At 55.7% G+C, this 19,795-nt stretch overlaps 11 protein-coding genes across 11 annotated transcripts, besides 8 other annotated features; 1 reads left to right on the plus strand and 10 right to left on the minus strand.

Annotated features, from left to right (window-relative positions):
- Window positions 1-208: 208 nt before the first annotated feature.
- Tco025E_03589 (uncharacterized protein) lies at window positions 209-2,149 on the minus strand (the record flags this gene model as incomplete). Its single annotated transcript, XM_029370507.1, has 1 exon — window positions 209-2,149. One exon carries the CDS (start codon window positions 2,147-2,149, stop codon window positions 209-211), a length of 1,941 nt encoding a protein of 646 aa, XP_029229432.1.
- Window positions 2,150-2,222: 73 nt separating this feature from the next.
- Window positions 2,223-2,245: a microsatellite.
- Window positions 2,246-2,725: 480 nt separating this feature from the next.
- Tco025E_03590 (dual specificity phosphatase) lies at window positions 2,726-3,610 on the minus strand (the record flags this gene model as incomplete). The annotated part of the gene is made up of 1 exon (XM_029370508.1): window positions 2,726-3,610. One exon carries the CDS (start codon window positions 3,608-3,610, stop codon window positions 2,726-2,728), a length of 885 nt encoding a protein of 294 aa, XP_029229433.1.
- Window positions 3,611-3,852: 242 nt separating this feature from the next.
- On the minus strand, window positions 3,853-4,389 carry Tco025E_03591 (uncharacterized protein; the record flags this gene model as incomplete). Its single annotated transcript, XM_029370509.1, has 1 exon — window positions 3,853-4,389. One exon carries the CDS (start codon window positions 4,387-4,389, stop codon window positions 3,853-3,855), a length of 537 nt encoding a protein of 178 aa, XP_029229434.1.
- A 302-nt stretch (window positions 4,390-4,691) lies between these two features.
- On the minus strand, window positions 4,692-7,442 carry Tco025E_03592 (uncharacterized protein; the record flags this gene model as incomplete). The annotated part of the gene is made up of 1 exon (XM_029370510.1): window positions 4,692-7,442. The coding sequence occupies one exon, from the start codon at window positions 7,440-7,442 to the stop codon at window positions 4,692-4,694; it is 2,751 nt and encodes a 916-aa protein (XP_029229435.1).
- A 260-nt stretch (window positions 7,443-7,702) lies between these two features.
- On the plus strand, window positions 7,703-8,161 carry Tco025E_03593 (uncharacterized protein; the record flags this gene model as incomplete). Its single annotated transcript, XM_029370511.1, has 1 exon — window positions 7,703-8,161. The coding sequence occupies one exon, from the start codon at window positions 7,703-7,705 to the stop codon at window positions 8,159-8,161; it is 459 nt and encodes a 152-aa protein (XP_029229436.1).
- A 115-nt stretch (window positions 8,162-8,276) lies between these two features.
- Window positions 8,277-8,654, minus strand: Tco025E_03594 (dynein light chain; the record flags this gene model as incomplete). The annotated part of the gene is made up of 1 exon (XM_029370512.1): window positions 8,277-8,654. One exon carries the CDS (start codon window positions 8,652-8,654, stop codon window positions 8,277-8,279), a length of 378 nt encoding a protein of 125 aa, XP_029229437.1.
- A 228-nt stretch (window positions 8,655-8,882) lies between these two features.
- On the minus strand, window positions 8,883-11,792 carry Tco025E_03595 (uncharacterized protein; the record flags this gene model as incomplete). The annotated part of the gene is made up of 1 exon (XM_029370513.1): window positions 8,883-11,792. The coding sequence occupies one exon, from the start codon at window positions 11,790-11,792 to the stop codon at window positions 8,883-8,885; it is 2,910 nt and encodes a 969-aa protein (XP_029229438.1).
- A 32-nt stretch (window positions 11,793-11,824) lies between these two features.
- Window positions 11,825-11,845: a microsatellite.
- Window positions 11,846-12,309: 464 nt separating this feature from the next.
- Window positions 12,310-12,360: a sequence feature (A-rich).
- Window positions 12,361-12,452: 92 nt separating this feature from the next.
- Tco025E_03596 (uncharacterized protein) lies at window positions 12,453-14,561 on the minus strand (the record flags this gene model as incomplete). Its single annotated transcript, XM_029370514.1, has 1 exon — window positions 12,453-14,561. One exon carries the CDS (start codon window positions 14,559-14,561, stop codon window positions 12,453-12,455), a length of 2,109 nt encoding a protein of 702 aa, XP_029229439.1.
- Window positions 14,562-14,858: 297 nt separating this feature from the next.
- Window positions 14,859-14,922: a microsatellite.
- Window positions 14,923-15,287: 365 nt separating this feature from the next.
- Window positions 15,288-16,682, minus strand: Tco025E_03597 (uncharacterized protein; the record flags this gene model as incomplete). Its single annotated transcript, XM_029370515.1, has 1 exon — window positions 15,288-16,682. The coding sequence occupies one exon, from the start codon at window positions 16,680-16,682 to the stop codon at window positions 15,288-15,290; it is 1,395 nt and encodes a 464-aa protein (XP_029229440.1).
- An 89-nt stretch (window positions 16,683-16,771) lies between these two features.
- Window positions 16,772-16,796: a microsatellite.
- A 299-nt stretch (window positions 16,797-17,095) lies between these two features.
- Window positions 17,096-18,874, minus strand: Tco025E_03598 (putative ATP-binding protein; the record flags this gene model as incomplete). Its single annotated transcript, XM_029370516.1, has 1 exon — window positions 17,096-18,874. One exon carries the CDS (start codon window positions 18,872-18,874, stop codon window positions 17,096-17,098), a length of 1,779 nt encoding a protein of 592 aa, XP_029229441.1.
- Window positions 18,875-18,914: 40 nt separating this feature from the next.
- Window positions 18,915-18,936: a microsatellite.
- A 68-nt stretch (window positions 18,937-19,004) lies between these two features.
- Window positions 19,005-19,036: a microsatellite.
- Window positions 19,037-19,320: 284 nt separating this feature from the next.
- Window positions 19,321-19,635, minus strand: Tco025E_03599 (uncharacterized protein; the record flags this gene model as incomplete). The annotated part of the gene is made up of 1 exon (XM_029370517.1): window positions 19,321-19,635. One exon carries the CDS (start codon window positions 19,633-19,635, stop codon window positions 19,321-19,323), a length of 315 nt encoding a protein of 104 aa, XP_029229442.1.
- A 113-nt stretch (window positions 19,636-19,748) lies between these two features.
- Window positions 19,749-19,777: a microsatellite.
- The last annotated feature ends 18 nt before the right edge of the window (window positions 19,778-19,795 follow it).

Consider the following 19,795-nt stretch of genomic DNA (forward strand, 5'->3'; position numbering starts at 1 on the left):
GTAAACAAAACTGTTTGTGTGTGTGCGATTCTTTTGGGAAAAAAAGGACTCTCTCCCTCTCCCAGTGCTGCTCCTTCCTTGGGTCTCTCTATTTATCCCTTCCCCCCTCCCCTTCGTCTCCTTATTTGTTGTTGTTTTTTGTTTTCTTCCGCTTCTGCTTCACCTGCGTGGCGTAGAATCGCACCTGTCAGTAAAGACATCCTCGCCGTTAGGAGGGCGCGGCGAGGCCGCCCGCATTTCGTGCGTCAGCATACATCTCCCGCTGCGTTTGGGAGCGATCTCCCCTCAGCACACGTTGTAGCACCAGCGGCGGGGCGGTACGCATGCGATGTTGCAGCCGCTTGGTATCCCGTTCAAAGCCTGCCGTGAAAAGTGTTTCGGCCAATTCTACCGGCGGCGCAAAGACAAAGGTGGGCGCCTCATCGTCGGAGAATGCGTCCTCATCGTCGCTGGGGTCGTCCTCGTCGTCCACCTCACTCTCGCAGAGGAGGAATCCCGGGTACTCGTTGTGCAGGCTGATGCGGGGGTCGGCGGGCCGCGGCGGGGGATTGAAGGGAGGCAACACCGAATCCGAAAACCGGCGGCACATGTCGACCACGTCGCCCATCTCCAGCCAAGGAATGGGCAGGCGGTTCACGTTTCGTCCAATGGCTCGAAAGAGATTCGCAACAGCCGTGTCGCCGGGGTCCACAACGGCGTCCGCGACATCCGCCACCCCCTTCCGCGTCAGCCAGCGGTTGCGAACAACACGCAGTGCCTTCAGCATGGGGGCGAATTTCGCCTGCGAGGAAAGTTTGAAACGCCTACAATTTGCAGCTCTCTCTACGCAGTCGGCAAAACACTCCAAATCCCAGTCATCGTACGTGCCTGCCCGGTCAATGATGGACTTGGCGACAAACGCGAGCTCAGAAATAGGGCCATGCACCTCTCCATGAAGTCCCAGGGCAATTTGGGTTGTAACACACTGCCTGCAGCCCATGTGACGTGCGAGGTTGCGCCCACGCATCACTTTTGAGCACAACGGGCACTGCAACGACTCCCACGTGGGATCACTAGTTTCGTCCCCGGCGAGACGAACGATCCAGCGGCTCTTTTCATTAGTTACACGAAACGTCGGTCGGTGAATGAGTAGAAATTCACGCACGTCTCCAAACTCCGCCACGGTCTCTCTGCTCGCTAGCGTTGAAAGACGGCTTACCAGCACATCCAATTCCACTGCCCCACCACAGCTTCGAATCGCCTCACGAATAAAACGCACACCAAGTGGGAAAAATCCCCGTTTCACGCCATGCTCGTCACGAGGCAACTCCAACGGCATAACCACATCTGAATAGTCAGGAATCTTTCCATTTTGAATGGCTGTTCCCCGCACCCGTTGAAGCAGCTCATCTTCCTGGCGGCGATCCATTTCCTCGCGATTGCGCTCCATCACCTCACGGAGACGCTTGCGTCTAGTATTCTCGTAGCTTTTCAAGTAATCCGAGGGCAGTGCTTTCACATAACCGTGCGGGGCGTCAGCATCAGGGCGAATCTCCGGGACCGCAATCTCCTGTGGCCGGGCGGGGGCGTAGCTGCTCGCCATGTTCATTGCCATCTGGCTGTCAATGGTTTTTACCTGCAGTGTGTGCTTCACCGCCGCCGGTCGCTGCGTTTTGACAGACTTCGTCGAGAAAGCACCGGTGGTCCGCAGGGCGTTGCTGTGCAGTGTGAGGACACCCTGGCTCCGCTCAGAGGCGGCGGCGGTGCGGGCGGTTTCCTTCTGCGTGTCGGGGTCAATCTCCAGGAGAATCAGTGACACCAGCGGGGCGCCGAACACCACCGCAATGGAGGACTTCAAAAGTGCCTTGAAGTCGTCCCACTCTGCCGTTCCCGCCGCCGGGGCCGCCGTCGCTGCAAGGCCTCGCAGGCGCGGCCGAAGCGCGTCCAAAAAAATGTCGTGCTGTTTTGCCAGTCGATCGATGAAGAACCACAAAACAAGACGCCGGGGTCCTTGAGAGGTGCGCAGGGCATTTTCCGTGGCGTCCATGATCGCCTCAACGTTGGCCAAATGTGACTCACACCGCGCTGCGAGCTCCGCTAGCTCGTCCAAAGTGCAGCCCTCTGCGAGCGCGGCGATCGCATCGCTTGTCTCCCCTAGAGAGAGGCTCATCGACGCCGGTGAAAATGAGCTGCAACACGGAGAACAAGCGCAACAGAAAAGCAGAATCGCACGCAACCAGGAGACACACACACACACACGCACGCAATGAGAGAATGAGAGACACACACACCAGAGACGCCGGGAGGGGCCAGGAATGACAGTGTCAACCTCAACAACTATGGAGCCCGCCACCAGCACAACAACAACGGCACATAGAAAAAAAAAAGAAGCAAAGTAAACACACAAATAATAACAACAACAAGGATAATGGCCTCCGTTGAGGCCACAAAATACTTTTCGTTCACCATGGACATTTTTAATTTCGCAAAGTTTTTCACTTTTCGCGTGTTTGTACTGCAAAAGAATACAAACCACAACTCAAGGAGAACATCACATCCCGTTCCGGACGAAAGTGTGATGATGGAAAAATATCACATCATATGTTGCTTGTTTTTTTTTTCTTCTCTCCGCATGTGTGCGTTCTTTTCTGTTTTCACATATATATATATATTCAACACATAGATGCATACAGGCAAACACTACGTCGCCGCGGTTGGACAACGCAGGCGCGACCCACCGCGCACCTTACTTTCTTTGCATCGGTATGCGGGCAGCAAACTTGGCCGCAAAAGCCCGCTGCGCCGCTGATGGGTTTATTTGCGACCGGGAGAGGCGAATCAATTGCTCCGCGTCGTCAAACGTCATCCCTCCGTAGGAGGTCAGATAGCACATTGCCACCATCCAGCTGCGCCCCTTTCCGGCCTTGCAATGCAGATACACTACGCAGTTTCGTTCGTCGATGCATTTGTGTATTTGCTGCACAGCAAACCAAACACTATCAAAAGAGATATTGGCGGTGGTGTCGGGCATCGGCAGCCGAATATACTGCACGGTGGGACTAACATACGCATGCCAGCTCGACTCATCGGCAAAACTGATCATCTGGACCCCAAACCCATTCACCTCCGCCTCCTCCAGGCATGCGATGACGAGGCCTAGTTTCTGGTTTCGAGACTCCAACTGTTCCCGTATCTGCACCAAGTGGTTGCCGCTGCTGCCAAGCTTCGTAACCACGGGGAGAGCGCCGAGAAGTAGCCGATCTGTGATAAAATTCCAGTGCAAAAACCCCGAGGTAAGGCCCACCTTGCGTCCAAAATAGCCTGGCACAAGAGTGGCCACAAGCGATCCCCAAAAGTACGCCGCCTTCCCGGCGGAGGTCACGGTCTCCTGCAGGGTGAGAAGCATATCGCCCGGGCTGTCAGTCTCTGCGGCCCCGTCCGCTGCTGGTTCGCCCTGCAGCCGCAATCGTCGCTCCCCCTCGTGAATGAAATCGTCGTAGAGGCCCTTAAGCTGAGCCAGCTCAAGAGCCTCCTCCTCGGAAAGCGACTCGCCACAGTTCACCCGCCCCTGCAATTCCGACATGCGTCTCTCGTCCTCGCGAGAGTAAATGCTAGGCCTCAAACCATCCATCACCTCTTACGCCCCGCAGCCAAAGGAAACAACAAAAAAGGCAAAACAAAAAGAAGTCTTTTGGTTGCATTTTTTAATTTTATTTTATGTTCCCACCTCTGGGAAAGAAAGATTTATGATTCTTTACATCCCCCCGCCCCGGCACCACACACAGTCTCATTGCGGGAGGGAACAGGTTCACACGGCTGGCAAGTGCCTCACACATGCGGTCAACAACAGAAGAGAGTTGGAGGGAACACGCATTACAACGTTCCAACACCACGAACCACACCGTCCCAGCGCCAACCGGGCTTGATGCCAAACGCATTCTCCCACACTCGTTCAGAGGGACGCCCAAGCGGTGGGTATCGCTTCACATCGTAAGGGGTGTACTGAGAGAACAGCTTATCATCCACCGTGCGCTTCGTCTCTGCGTAACTCAGCGTCGTGAAGTAGACTTGCAGCAGGTTCTCGGAGAGCACGCCCCTCCAATGCTCCGGGATGTCATGATCGTCACGAAGCGCCATGTGTTGCAATCGTTCAGCGAGCGTTGAAGAAGGCAAAGCGGACTCTATCTGCTCTTCTCGCCGCATTGTCTCTTGGTCTTCCTTCTCTGTGCAGTCTCCCCGCAGATGCTTCTCTCCTTCTGAACCCTTGGCACTCGCCTCGCTGGGCTCCTGCCCGCCCACGCCCATCGCCATCAGAAATTCATTTCTGTCGTCCAACGCGTACGGAAGCAGCGGCCCGTCCAGGTCGCCGTCATCGTCGTCGTCGTCGCTGTCGTAACGACGCCGCTTCATGACTACTGGGCCGATGGCAAAAAAATTATTGAAGGAAAGTAAAAGCACAAAAGAGAGTCAATAAGGAGTTGGGATAAAATAAGATCTCAGACACTCTGCAGGGTTCACAAGTTGCTCTCAAAGAACTGTATGGACAAAACACGTCACAGGGGGCGTATCACACTGCCTGTTACTCCGGTAATATATATATATAGTACACGCTGAAGTAGTGAGGGGGGAGGGGGGAGTGGGAGACATCAAGAGAGTTGGTGGAGTGCCCTCTATCCATCCAGGGCTCCTCTTCACGTGCTTCCTTCACGCGGTCACGAAGAGTGGGTGCGGCCAAGTGCCTTTGGCAAACGGAAAGTGTATGACGGCTCCTCCTTCATAAAGTCCTCAAATTTTCTTACTTCACCTCGAACAGAGATGGATTGGGATTGGAACTGCGTGGGAGGGTCAGCGCTGGTGGTACGTGTTTCCTCCCGCAGCGAATGCCTAGAGGAAAACACAGGTTTATCGTGCATCGCCTCAACTGTGGGAGAGACCATACCGCCACCTGGACGCCCTTGTGTCCGGTGCAAAGGCGTAGATGTTGTGGAGGCATTTTCTCGAGGAATCGCCTCATTTGCAGCCGCGTGACGGGTCGATGCCCGCAGCTCCTCTACTTCCCGTTGAAGGTGCTGAACATGGCGCTCGTAGCTCTCCTTCAGCATCTGCACCATCTCCTTCGCCCCCCCACTCTCCATATGTTGAGCAGATTTCTCCTGCAGACGTCGCAGCGCCGCCTCTGAGGCCTCTCGTTGCTTCCGCTCCTGTTCCAACTCAAGAAGACACTTTTCAAGCTGATGCTCCGCCTTTGAACTGGCCCTATTCGCCTCAGCCACTTCCGCACGCAAACCTTCCACATCCTCCAAATAACTTCGCTCCATTTTCCGCTCGTGCTCTCGTTGTTGGCTCTTCACTGCCTCTAGAGAGAGTTCGTGTTCTCGTCGCATTAACTCTTTCTTTGCCTCTTCCGCCTCAGACACACGTTCGGCAAGCGTCTGTTCCAAAAGGAGGATGCGGCTGCGGTAAGAACGTTCACGCTCCGCATAATCCTCCAATTCCCGCTGATGATAACTGATAACTTCAAGCCACTGCGATGCACGCTGTATATCGTTTCCTGCAGAGTCCTGTTGTAGAGTCTGGGACGCAACTAACCCCTCCTCCAGCGGCAACGGTGCCGCCGCTGGTGCCGCCGCAGGCGACGGCGACGACGGTGGTGAAGCAAAATGAGGCACTGTGTTGCGTGTCTGGGTTGCAACACTCGCTTGCCGTAACTTTTCTCGCCCGGGTACGGCATGCAACTCCCGCTGCTGCGACTCCCTGCAGAGGCCTTCGCACCGAGACTCAAGCTCATCCACCCTTGCTTGCAACAGCTCTTCACGTTTGGCGAAATCCGCCTCCAGCATCTCGCGCTCTCGCCTGGCTGCTACGAGGGAGGCCCGTAACTGTTCTACCCCATTCTCCTCGCTGTTGGCACGCTTCAACTGCCTAATCTGCCGCCTCGCGTCCTTCAGCAAGGTCACGTAGTGCTGAGCGTCTCTGCGCAGCTGCTCCATTGCCGGCTCCATCACCCGCTTGTACGTCTCTAACTCATATCGTGCACTACAGTTGTATGGATGCCTCTCCACTGAACTGCACCGGTCGTGCGATGGACGGCTCAACGACCGCCGACCACCGTCTATGCGCTCCCCGCGTTTTTCCGGTAGTGTTTTCTTTTCGTCGAGTGGTTTACTTCTCTGCCCAGAGGGTGTGACAAGAAGCCCCATTGGCACCTCCCGCGTCGCCACGGCCGGGGACACCTCGTCCTCAACAATTCGATGGGAGGAACCGTTTACATGGTGCCCGTCGTGGGGCTGGGACACGTTGGGCGCGAACGGCGACGCGGCCTGCGAGGACAGCAGTGACCCAGATTCGGACGGGCGCGATATTGACGAGACAGCTCCCTTCAAGCTCCCCCTCGGCTTCTCCAAGCAGCTCAACGAGCTCGGCTTCGGGACCTCCGTGCGGGGTTGTATCTCCACCTGCTCCTCACCGACTCCATGCGAATACTGCCTGTCCCTACCGCTTCTGCGGTGATAGGCCTCACTGAGGCCCAGACCAACGCGTGAGCTGTACACACGAGAGAGTGTGTGTGCAATGCAGAAGGCCTCCTTAAAAGTTTCTCGCCGTGGAAGCGCTGAGACGCTATTTGGGGCAAAACAAGAAATCCACAAACCCGGTTGTTGGCAAAAAAGAGCCGGTTTAAGCAGAAAGGAGAGTTTCGTCCCTGAAAACGTCATGGACGGAGACCGGCTCTCTATAAGCGACGCCGCCGTGGTGATGCAGTGCCGCGTCGACCGCATGCCCCGCGTCATTTCAGACACGGACAGCGCGACGAACTGAATGGTGGAGTTCGGCAGCCCTGATGCCTCCGTGTAGGAGAGGATGAAGCTAAAAACTTGATGCCGCTCCGGCACCGCTACCCGGCGCGCATGTTGCAGTAGTCGCGCAACATCGGCCTCTGTCCGAAGCTCGACGTAGCACGCGTCTTCCACGGCGGTGAAGTGGTCGTCAGCGTCCTCTATGATGATCGGCTCCGCCTCCGCGGGGCCCCCGGGCGTCAGGTCCCGCAGGCGATTGCCGTCGTCCAGTTCCACAACGGCGAGGTAGACTGCCTCGAGCAGGTCTCCAAACTCCACCGTCCCCGTCAGCACCCGCCAGCAGAGTGGCACAAGTCCCTCTTCCGGGTCAAGCAAGGCGTGGAAGCGCGTCGTCTCCGCCCCGTCCGCCACAACCGCCACCTGTGGCACAGAAACGGGGGGCAAGAGGGCACGCAGGATGGGCATCACAGCCTCCGCAAAGAGGTCCCCGGCGGAGGTCGCGTAGTAGTCAAAATTCATGTTTTTTCTCGCCCGGACATCCGTGACATCCGCCATGACTGCCTCATTCTTGTTGCGGAGAAGCGTGTAGTACGAGACCAGTGCCTCCGCCGGTGCCCCGCATATGCGCTGAACCTCCTCCCGCCGATACTCCCGCACCGCCACCAGCATCCAGCAGCCTCTCCTCCGATCCCGCAAAGGACAAAAAGAAAAAAAAAGTGGGGAGAGGAATGGAAAAGGAAAGCGTTGAGGCACAACCGCAGCAGTATCATTATTCTCCATTATTATTGTCTTTTTTTTTTGGCTTCGGCGCACAAGCGTGGGGCGGGCAGACACACAACTCCCACGTCAAATGCGCAGAAACAAACTAAAAAGCCTGAAAGGGGTGCAAAGCAAAACGAAAAAAAAAACACCGCAACTGTCGCGTAGCGATGACCCGTAGTTCACCACCGCCGCAGGAGAGGCAGGCGAAGCGACGCTCGAGAAGAGGCGGCAGTATTTTCTATCACCAGCACATCACCAATGAGAAGCGACGAGGATGCAGCCGCGACGGCGGCTGTGGCACACCGGCACTTGGAGACGTTGGGCGTCAACAGGGCAGGAGCGGCTGTCAGAAGCATCACCAGCGGCAATTTCTCCCTCCCCGCACATTTTTCGGAACGTTGCCAAAGTGCAGGAGGCTGGAAACGCCAGCAGCCGGGTTCAAACCCGCCAGAAGATTTAAACCCTCAAACTACTTCTCGGGGTTGCGTGGCCATCACTTGACGCACCATCACCCATGGGAAAAACTAGACGAAATCCCCACAAAACAGGAGATGAGAGACAAACCATTACTGCCGCTGGCAAAAATACGCTCAGCATTGAAATCATCGCAGAAACAACCGGGGTGAATAGGGAAGAAACCACGCATAACGCCGTTTATGGCGGTCAGTGGGGGAAAAAAAAATAATCATCAACATCATTGTGCCAATGATGCAACCTCTACATGTGCGGCACACCCGCACCTCAGCCCGTCTTCCACAACAGAATTGAAATCTGGCCAACGTAAAAGTAAATAAAGTGCTTACTCTCGTGCACAACATCGGCAGCAAAGTTTCGACCAGCTATACACTGCCACGTGGGGTTGTAGCGCTTATCAAACTCCTTTTTTATGTGAGCGGCAATGTCCTTTTCCATCTGGTGCTCCTTAATGGCTTTTGCCGCCACGATCAGGGCGTCATTCTGCATATCCTCGCTAATGTCCGCGAACTTCACATTTGGCTTCCGGTCGCTCATGGGCGCGGGGGGTGCGAAGGGAATGGGTGGGCAGCGTCTCCTTCCAAGACAACTATCGACAATGCGAGGGGTGAAAAAAAGACGAAAAGAAAAACAGCAACGCTTCATATTTACAAGAGAAACCGAATTGAAGCTTCTGGCAAACCACACAGCATTCAAAGAGAAGCAGAGAAGGCCTAACACACAGGGTTGGGGAAGAAGAACAGCAGCATCCCCTCACCCAGCCCCACCCCGCAAGAGACTGCAAGACTGCGCCCTGCTCCCTCGCTTATTTCGGCGCCTTGGCACTTCTTCTTGTTGCTAGGGCCCCTTCCTTTCACCCGCCGACATGCCTCGTTAAGCCGACGGCGCCTCGGCAGCGCTTGTAGTGGAAGCAGTTCGCGTGGACTTCACCTCCTCCAGAAGCTGCTTATTGATTTGCAACAGCCTACCGACCTTCTGTTGCAAGTCCTCCTTCTGCTCCTGCAGGTCCTTCTCATGGTTCCTCAGTGTTTCCCCAATTTGCTTGTGGGTCTCGAGCTCGGCGCGGAGCCTGGACAACTCCTCCTCACACGCACTCAGTTCCGAGGCGTGCGCGCTGCGAGCCTCTGCCAGCTGTCGCTCCAGCTCCGCAAGCTCCTCTTCCCTATTAGGCTCAGCATCGCTCGGTGCCGCTTCAGCTGCCTCCGCTGGGAGGGCGTGGCGGAACAACTCCGCGTGCTGGAGTGCCTCCCGCAGCGCGTCGGCCACCTGCCGCACGCCCCTGCGCAGGAGCTGCGTCTCCTCCTCGCCGTCCTCAGCTTCGCGGGAGGCAGAAATTACGGCTCTTTGTACCTCCGACAGCTGCTCCTTCATCTCGCCAATGCCCCCAGATAGTTGTTCTAGTTGCTGCAGCAACGGCACAAACCGCTCCGTTTCCGCCGCAGTCTTTGACTCCCCCGTTTCTGCCACTACCGGGGGCTCGACGGTGCCCCAGTTTTGCAGATTCTGCTGGAGTTGGTGTACCTGCTCAACAAGGACCACCTCACGCGCCAAGCATTCCTCAACGGTTTTCATCAGTCGATTGTTATGACGTTCAAGCAGTGTGAGCCGCGCCACGGCGGATTCCGTCCCGTGGCTGTCCTCCTTCAATTCGTTCCGTAGCTCCTTCACCTCAGCGAGGGCAGCAGTACGCGTGGCCTCAAGTGAAGACACCTCTCTGCGCAAGGTGGCAATCTGCTCCGCCGCCTCCATGGCATCTATCGATTCTTCAACGGATACTTCGTGCATCAAGACTCGTTCCACGGTGGTCAGGCTGTGCTGATCAATGAGTCGCTCACACCGCGCCAGCCGCTCCAGGGCCGCATCGCGCTCCGCCGTGAGTTGCCGCACCTTCTCCAGCAACAGACTGATCTGATGGGCATCCGAAATAGACGTGTCCAGGAGAGTTCGCTTGCCTATTTCGTTTGTGACCAAAGTATCAGAAACAAATTGCAGCGCATGTGCTACTGCGCCTCGCATCATCGATTGGGCCTCTCGCCGCTGCACCACCGTTGCCGTGTCCTGGTCCGCGGCGGGCTCCCCAGGCGACACCGCGGGAACGAGTGACTGCATCGACTCCAGTAACCTCTTCACCTGTTGCTCAAAAACTGACATGTCCTTCGCTTGTCGAATCTCTGACTCTTTCATCACCCTTTCAAAGGCTGACATTGCCTGGTTTAACTGTGCCTCGCTCTGTGTCAGTACCTTCTCGGCATTTTGCACGACCCGCCCCGACACCGCACTGTCACCCTGTGGTTGTTCAACGCACAGCTGACTTTCTACACGTTGTAGCGTGGCAGACATGTCCATGACGGTCTGCTCGGTCACCAGCAATGCGCTCTGTGCGGTCTCCGAGGCCTTCTGCTGCATTTCCGCACACGCCGCTGCAACAGCGCTCTGTGTGTCGGCGTCCACCAGTCCGTTTCTTAAACTGTTAAGTTCCCCCTCGTAATAGTGGCGAAGCGAAGCCAAGGTGTGCGCCACCTCGTCGTTCGCCGAATCATCCTGCATCTGCTGCACCTTCGCCTCAAGTGACATATTTCGTTGCTGTTCTAAAGTCAACTGTTCCCGCGTAACACTGAGCGAAGTGGCCATTTGAGCCAAGTCATCGAGTGCCTTTGTGTGATCTGCTCGCAGAAGAGTGAGTTGTTGCACGAGAGCATCGTTTCGGCTTGGACGAATCCGCTCACGCACAAGATCAACCAAGCGCTGTTCCACCAGTTCCCGCCGTCGCTTCTCTTCAAGGAAGCCCTGGTGCACCGTCAGAGCCTCCCGCCGAAGCGACTCCACGGATAACTTCAAGCTTCGATACCTCTCTTCGGCCGCCACGATGCGTGCCTCCTGCTTCTGCCAGGAGTCCACGAGCTCTGAGAGGGTCACATCTTTATGCTCCAAAAGGCGAAGGGCGAAGTACTCGGGCGCGGTCCGTCGCAACGCCTCATTCGGTGGCTCCGTGGCCTGACGAGGAGGCACAAAGTTGGGTGGCACAATTGCCTGAACGATTCCCGCAAGCTCCAGGCGCTTCTCCAACAACCTCACGTGGGTCTTGGACTGACGCAGCTTCGTTTCGGCGAGATCCACGTCTTTGCTCTTCGCGGCAAGGATGCGAACAATTTTGATGAGCGCCATGACCTCCTCGTGGTGGCGCAGCGCAGCCCTTTGGTAGAAGGAAAGGAGGCTTTGGAGACGGGCGACGGAAACGCCCTGCTTGAACAGTGCGAGCTCCGCCTCCGTTGCGCGACGAGAGTGCGACTGAATGGACTCAAGTGCGTCCTGCAGGAACTCTCGCACGCGCAAAACGAGTTTCTCGTTTGTTTCCTGTTCCCCCGCTAGCTGGGATGCGAACAAGGTGACCGTTGCTGCCTGGGCCCTCCGCAGCTCACTCGACACCTCCTCCGCGGCCAGGGAGGCGGAGGTCAGAAGCTGCCGCTGAAGCGCGGCAATGCAGTGGCCCTTTCGACGTACGTCATCGGCGACGGCGATGTGGCTCAGTGCGCTGGCGGCTCTGCCCCGCTGGCTCTGCACGACCAACTTCCACAGCCCCACGACAGACCCACCGGCGGCGCTCAGCGCATCCTCCACCTGCCGGGAGCGCTGCAGCAGGGACTCCAACACCGCGCCATTCAGCTTCCCCACGCTGCCCACAATCTCCTCCGTCTCCGCCGCCATGCTCTGAATTGCAGCGGAAACCTCCCCCGCCAACGCGTCGTCGCCCTCCTCCCTCGCTCGCTTGCTGCCAACAAGCATCGCCGCACGGTCCGCGCCTTCCCTCCAGATTAAAAAACAACAACAACAACAACTCTTTTCCTCCCTCTTCAAACGAAAAGGAAGTTTATGGCGGGAAGAAGGAAAAAATGCATTGGCAAAGGAACAAACGAGAAACGAAGGATACAAGGCGTCATACCGCATGGTGCAACAAAATAAATGAGGGAGACGGTGAAAAGAGACTCTGGCCAAATACACACACGCACACAGAAAGGCTAAAAGAAAAACGCTGTAATGCACGCACATGGATAAATTACAAATTATAAATACAGATAAATGGAACACTGTATTCTTCTCTAGATCCAGCAATCGATAGAAATGTGCAAAAAAAAAATGTTCCGCGTCGCATTCAACGAAACGCATCAAGTTGGCCCTACAATAGAAAAAAAAAAGGTATGCACTTGCCATCCCGCACATCTCGCTGGATTTCATATCTATGCGACACACAAAAAGGAATTCGATGCAAAAGGCGTCACTCTATGCAATGCTAAGGATTCACAAAAAAAAATAAATAAAATAAAATAAAAAGAGAAGGAAAGAAAGAGAGAAACCGCAACAGCCAAGAAAATTAATAGTAATAAATAGTCTGAACAAGGGGCATAAGCGGGCGTGCCACCCTTCCCCCACCCTCCCTCTCGTTTCTCAGAAATCATCCACATCGTAAGGCGCCTTCCGTTCAGTGGAGGAAAGAGGCAGCGGAGGAATGGATTCATCGCCAGAGTCCATGACGTCCCACTCATGAGATGGCGGCATCGGTGAGGCAACCGGCGCATTGGCAGCCGCATTCCCAGGCGGAGGCGCGGCATCAAAGTTATCGAGCTCAAAATGAAATTGCTTTGAACCCGAAGAAGTCTGTGTGCTTGCGTCCAAGAATCTGGTGTCCGCCACGGACGGCGACGCAGTGGCCGAACACTTCCGACTCGGGGACGCAGCAGCGCGCCTCTGAGCAGATGGGATGGTCAGCAACGTGAGCTGCCTGGCCACCGCGGAATTCGAGACAATAATATCGTTCAGCTTGCCACACATGACATTGGCGTTGCGAGACATCGACCGCAACATCTTTTTTACAGCGTCGTAGAGGAAGGCGAGCCCACCACTTGCTTGCGGTGGATTTGCCGCGCAAAACTGTTGCGGAACGCCTTGAATATATACAACATTTTTTCCGCGGCTCTCATCTGTCCTCGCGGCAGGCAGCACATTGCCGTGCTCGTCCCGTCGCGGCGTTTGTGCAACTTTTCCGAGGTTGCTGCGTAGTCCGCCCTCACCCAAGTAATGGGACTCCACAGATTGTTTAAACCCAGGGAGTTGTTCACGGAGGGCGCCCTGTAGCGTCCCTGGCACCTCTTCGAAAAGAAATACGCGCATATCACGTTGCTGCTGCTCGAGCATCTTGCAAAGAACTTCATACATCGATGCACCCCCACCCAAATAATAACCAAACCTTCGCCTCAGGCGCGGTTCTGGTGGCTCCTCTTCTTCTGGTGTTCGTTGAGCGGACTCAACAAGTTGCTTTCGCGGTGGCTCGCCATGTAGCTGCTGCTGAAGCCAGTGCAGCAAATGAACGCGTTCTTCCATCGCCTCCGCCTCCAAACGGTGTCGCTCACACGTTTGTGCCAAGAAAATCTCGTCCAGGTACATTTCCTCAATCTTCTCCTGCATTTCCCGCTCAAGACTGTCCTCATCAACGCCTTGCTGACGGGGCCGCGCCGGGCCTTCGGCTTGGAGAGGGAGCTGCTGCCGCAGTAAGGCAATTTGATCCTCCTTCACCCCCAGCTCGCGCTGCAGTTTATTATTGAGTTCAGTCAAGGTATTATTGGACTGCCGCAGCTCCGTCAAAAGTCCCCCTTTTCCGCCAGGCGTTATGCCGCTACCCCAACCTCCTCCTCCTCCACCTCCATGTTTCCCAACGTGGCGGGTGATGGAGAGCTTGAGAGGGGGGGCTGAAGATGTTGAAGGACGGTCACGCATGGAAGAGAGTCCATTACTCACACGGGGCGAACACAGCGCCCCAACGCTCTGCGATGGGTGGGAGCAACGCCGCCGCCGACCCACCTCGACAGCACTGGAGCACCTTGCCTCAACTGCAGACCGCCAGCCCTCCTCTGTGAGGGCGACTGCCACCCTGGCACGCCGCTCACTCTCCAGGAAAAAGTCCACCTCTCTTTGTTGGTAGAGCGCGACGTCACTCATGTACAGTTGGCGCAGGGAGGCCAACTCGTACTCCAGGCGTTGCGACCCATCCTTCACTTGTCGCAGCTGGCCACTCAGCAACTGGATCTCGCAATCCCTGGATAGATTCAGTTGCCTACTGCGGTCGAGATCCAAAAGTGTCTGCTCCAGTCGATTTACCGAGTCCACGCGTTCCGCGTCCGCCTGTTCCACCATTCGCCGCAGCTGAGCAATTTCCCCCAAGTACGACGCCTCCACACTCTTTAAGGACTCCCGAATGTCATCAAACTGCGCACAACTTGGGCAGCCCACGTTGGGCGCGTTGAGGCCGTGTGTGAAGTAGTCAACAGCGGGCGAGGGCAGCCCCCGCATCTTCCCCGTCGCGGTGCTGGAGGATGCCTCGGGGTTCGCATGGCTGAAGTTGATGTGGGCGGCACTCAGGATGTGGCTAAAGTCGCCAGATGAAGAACTGTGGCGGTACTCGCCGCCGCCGCGGGTGGCGGGGTGCGCACGATGCGACCGCGCGTCCTCAGGCGACAAAGTCGACCCCTCCGCCCTCGCCGCCGAATTGGAGCCCCACATGTGTGCACAGCAACGAAACGGGATGCCACGCAACTGACCGGGAAACCCAAAACAAAGAAAAAAAAAGAGGCCTTCAACAAATGCAGGGTATATATCCGCGCCGCCGAGTCCTCCACGAGGAACCGAGAGGAGTGAGGGGGCAAGAAAAAAAAAAGAGGAAAATAAAAGCAGGGTAGAAGGGGGGAGGCAGAGAAGTCCGCAAATCAAAAATGAAAAACCAGAACTCATTCATATTTTCCATCTGCCACGGCAGCAAGAAAACACTCAGAAAAAAAAGAACCTTACAAATAACACAGGTATATAAACATATGTACTACATCTATATATAGGTATATATTTTCATATCTATATAGATATATATGCACAAAACTGTGTGAGAATTCAATGGTTAAAGGAGTAAAAAGGGAATGCAGACCACGTTGCTCCTCGCCACGGAAGTGGGCGGAGCGCGGAAAAGGTATGAGGAACAAAAAAAAAATGGGCAAGCCAAGCAAACGTCACCCATCGCCGCATTCCCTCTACTCCAGCTAAACACACAAGACGCAAAAAGCACCTTGGGGCTTATTCCTATACTCCAATTTCCTTTTCTTTTTCGCGGCCTTCCTTTTCTTTCCTCCCTCCCCCCTCCGCTGTTGTTGGCGCTTAACAAGAACAATCATAGAGAGTGTGGCCGCCCAACAAGCCACCTTGTAGTGCTACTCACACGAATAAAATCTTTTTGCGAAACTACAGCTTACGCGGCGGTGGTGTGTCGCCGCGGAAGCTGTGGCCTGAGTAGGCGTTGGGATGGTCACTGTATGGGCGTCGTCGCGGGGGAATCCTGCCATTCATCGCATGACCGCCTCTTGCGGGCGGACGTGTTCCCAGTGGTTGGGGCGGCGACGTTACGCCAACGCCCGACAGTAATGGTCCCCTATCGCCGACTGGACGAACGACGCCCCCGCCGCCTACAGCGTTAAAGCCAGCAAATTCCGCGTTGTTGCCACCAAGACCGACAACGCCGCCGCCCCGCCCCAAAAACCGGCCGTTTTTGGGCGGTGGTTGACCCAATTGTTCAGGCACGGCGGGGAGGGATGGGTGCTGCTCTGCTAATTGGCATATGCCTTCACCTATCTCTGGTTTCAAAGGTACACCATCGCCCATTTTGGAAATTGGAATACTTGGAATCCCTCTCATGTCCTGCTCCTTCAGAAACACATGATGTTTAATCCATTCTATGGGACAAGCCGATGGGCCACTTGTGTTGTTGCTTCCACTGGGAAGCAACAACGCATAGCCAAATATGGCCGGGTACTCCTGCAGCACAAATATAATAATCACAGTTCCTCGCTCTAGTGTTGAGTAAAAGGCCCGTCGATTCTCTGGATTCGTCCGGAAGACGCCTTCCTCCACGGATTTCGCAATGTCATCCCTTCGAATAAAGGCAACGAAATAGTAGGCGCTTGCATTTACCACAGCCGCAGCTAGTGCAGCTGGCGGCTTGGGTACGTTGCCAGATGCCTTGCCATTCCCCGTCCTATGGTTGCCGCCGCGAGTATGGCTGAGCGTCGCTTCGGCGACAGGGGCGATGTCGGCGCGAGGGTGCAGCATCCCTGCGGCAGAAGGGTGTTGAAGTATCGTCCGCGGAGGAATCTTGTCGCTGAGGGAGGTGTAAATGAACACCCGCGGAAAAAACTCCAGCACGGGGTGGACCAAAAGCAGCTTTGAGGGGTTCTGAAAAACCACCCAGCCTCTTCCCGTGCACGCGCCCGACGGCGTCGTGAAGACGTCCGCCTCTGCAACCATGTCAAATGCCTCAAAGTAGCGTCCCAGCATCTCGGCAGTTGTGTTTGGGGGAAGATTCGTCACGTAGACGCAGACGTTTTCGCCGGTAACCGCATGCAAGTCACCCGTGGCGGGGTCCGGGAGGTACACCTCGTAGTGGCTGTAGGGAACCAACTTACAGGCCGTCACGCCGCACTCCGCGGCATCCGTGGAAAAAGGCACCTCGCGGGGCGGCAGGTCGCTAGGGTCGTAAAGCACAGAACCCGCGGGGAAGCGCTGGTACAACGCGAGCCTCCCATCCTCAAGGAGACTCATCTTCTCGCCATTCACGTAGACAAATATATAATCATAGTTCATTTCCGCTTGGTCAATATTTTGCAGTTTAGCACCAGAATAATCTACAATTCCTCTAACGTGTGCGCATGCAACGAAGAAAACAAGACGAAATTTATATATATATGTATATATTTAAACACCTCAACACTGGCAGAAAAAAAAAACCGCTTCATACGTTAGATGTATACATATGCGTACGCCACAAGCATTCGTATCGTTTAGTAGTAGTTGTTCTTCTTCTTCTTTTGTGTTTTTTTTGTGTTCTCAAAAACACATTGGAATCATTATAACCCTGCCTTCGCTTCATCTGCAGACGATCGCTCCGCATCCCTTCGCGCTAGCACGAAGGAGTGAGAGAGAAGGCAGAATACACACACCATGGCAGGTTTTGTTGTGTGCGTGCGTGGCCTTAAAATTCCGTGCGTGGTTTACTTTTACCACGCCTCTTCCAAAAGAGGCTCGCGGCGTTCCAGCACAAGTTCCACCGCAGCAGAGGACGGGAGCTGTGTTGCGTGAAGGATGCGGCAGACCACGCCACCCGCCGCGCCACGCACGTGTGGGTCTCCCCAAGGCAGAAGCCTCGTGGCATCGCCGGTGCACCACCGCCACAAGGAAGGCACCAACGATGCGAACTGCATTTCGCTCAGGAAAAAAGTTGCGTGAGTGGCAAATGTGGCCTCACCGCCAAAGTGCGTGAGCCCAAGAACACTGTTTGCATACGTGAAAGCAAATTGGACGATAAATGCCCTCACGGCACCCTCCTCCAGGCCCACGCTGTGCGAGAGGCGCGAAAGCGACATACTCAATAGCTCCGGCATGTCCTCAGACACCGCCAGGCGTCGCGCCACAGGCACCAAACCGATGCATCCACTCACAATCACGCGGCGCTCCGCGTCGAGGTTGACACGGTTCGCAAAGGATTGTGACCCTACAGAGACGGGACCGCAGCAACTGCTGCTTCCTACCTGCAGCGTCCCCCGTTGAATGCCCTCTCGTAGAGAGGAAAGAACCTCCACACGAAACCGCCCTAGTTCCGACGCCTCCGCAAAAGCACACCCGGGCGCTTGAAGGTAAGGAAAGCAACGTGCAAGCGCTTCAGAGACAATCTCAAAGGACTGCAAGGAGGGAGCAAGCACCAAGAAAAAGAAAGCCTCACGTTTTTTCCCCAACATGTCCTCTACGATTCGTCGAAAGACACGCGTGACGCAAGACTCCATTTCGTCCTCGCGCTGGCAAGCGTCACTCTCGTAGACGTCGCAGCAGTTGCAGCCCCAAAACTCAGTGTCCGAGCTGCACGGCGTCGGGCTCGTTCTCCATTCAAGCGTCTCTGCGCACTCCTTGAGAAACTGGTCTACGTGGGGCAAGTAACGCATGCTATCCGAGGGAAACGTCAGGCTCGGAAGCCGCCGCAGCAACTCCTTACTTGAGTTCTTTTCTTCCATTGTCTTGTTCCGCCGACGCACCTTGAGACGCGCGTAACCGGAGGGTGAATAGTCGTTGTCATCCACAATGACCCGCTCAAGCGACGCAATCTCCAGGCATTGCTCCCTGAAGAGTGGGCAGTCCAAGACAATCGTCTCAAATTCGCCCCCCTCGCCCGCACTGTGGGTCCCGTATAACCGTTGCGCCTTCTCCAGCGCAGGACGCACGGCTTCCAACGACAACCCAACATGAATCCTCGGGTCGAGGCCAATGGAGGCCGTCTTTACCAGAATCGCGTGCAACTGTAACGCGGCGGCTATGTCGAGCACCTCCTCCGCGGGGCGCTGCCAGAGGAACGCAAGCGAGTGAAGCCCTAGACGATCGCAGACATCCTCCACACGATAACGCTGGTAGTGGGACAAAATGGCGCCCGTAGTCACGCCCTCCACCTCCGGAAACTCCTCCTTCACGGTGCGCAGCAGACGATAGAGCGTCTCAACCTCGTCCTCCTCGTCGCGCTCCTTCGTGTAGTGAAGCCCCTGCACCTTCGATTGGCCCGCCCGAATGTACGCACGGCGGAGAGGCAGTTCCATACAGACGGCGATAGACTCCACCGCCTCGTGGCCCACCGTTTGAAAGGAATAAGAGTCGATTTCGTGCACGTGCTCGGGTCCCTCGTTGCACGTCGGGCAGATGTTTGCCAACACGACAGGCGTGTGCCCGTACCGCATCGCCAGCAGCACGGAGAGGAGGCTGTCCTTGCCGCCGGATATGAGGGCAATGGTTTTCATGGGCGTGTGTGTTTCTCGCTGTCGCTGCTGTCGTTTCTTCTTCTTTTTTTGTTTGTTTGTTTTCAGGCTGTTTTGTCGCTGCCCCCACCACCCCTGTGCCTCCGCGGTGCCTCAGAGCTGAGAGTAAGAGAACCACAAACAACAACAAGAACAAAAAAAACAGGAGGAAGCATAGGCGCTCATTCCGAAAACGTTTTATTGTGGTAGATGTACATCCACGCCTCGGCGCCCGCGCACCGCGCCCAGCATTTCCTCCTCCCACAGACGTCGGGACTTGGAAAATGGCAAGCGCCACACACGCATGTAAACATGTGGCAGAGAAAACAGGAGCATCAAGAGCCAAAGCCGCGCGAAATGGTGAGCGCAACTACGGGCAACACCGCAGTCGCCTGTGCGCCACGGCCCCGTTCACCCACCCTCACAGACGCTCGCCGCCTCGCCGACTCTCACCCGGATTTGAAGGAAGGGGATGTCACCGGGGAGGTAGCAAAGTATTTTGAGACGGCGTACGCCGCAATGGACGCCACCAACATTGTGCGAAGGGCGCTGCTGTGAACCTCCTGAAAGAGAAAACAGCCCAGGACGATCAAACCAGCCCTCTTTTCATCGACGGTGAAGCGTCCTCTACGCGGCGCAGCCTCCTCCTCATCCTCCTCTTCCTGCTTCCCCTCTTTGCATTCACTGGCAGCTTTATCTAAAGGAGCCACCTCGTAGTTGGCCTCCTCCGGACATGGGCTCGCGTCCACATCTAAGGAAGCCATTGGCGACGCCGTTCTCCGGCGGGGGGGAAAGGAAGGGAAAGAAGAAACGCGAAAGAGCAAGTAAGACATGTGGAATGGCGTCCGCCGGTAAAAGGATTTCAAAGCACCTTACAAACAACAATGAAAATAAAAATAATAATAAACGGAAAGGCGCAATAGG

Source organism: Trypanosoma conorhini, assembly GCF_003719485.1.
Source record: "Trypanosoma conorhini strain 025E chromosome Unknown Tco_14.4_contig_00166, whole genome shotgun sequence".
In the NCBI taxonomy this organism is placed as follows: Eukaryota; Euglenozoa; class Kinetoplastea; order Trypanosomatida; family Trypanosomatidae; genus Trypanosoma; species Trypanosoma conorhini.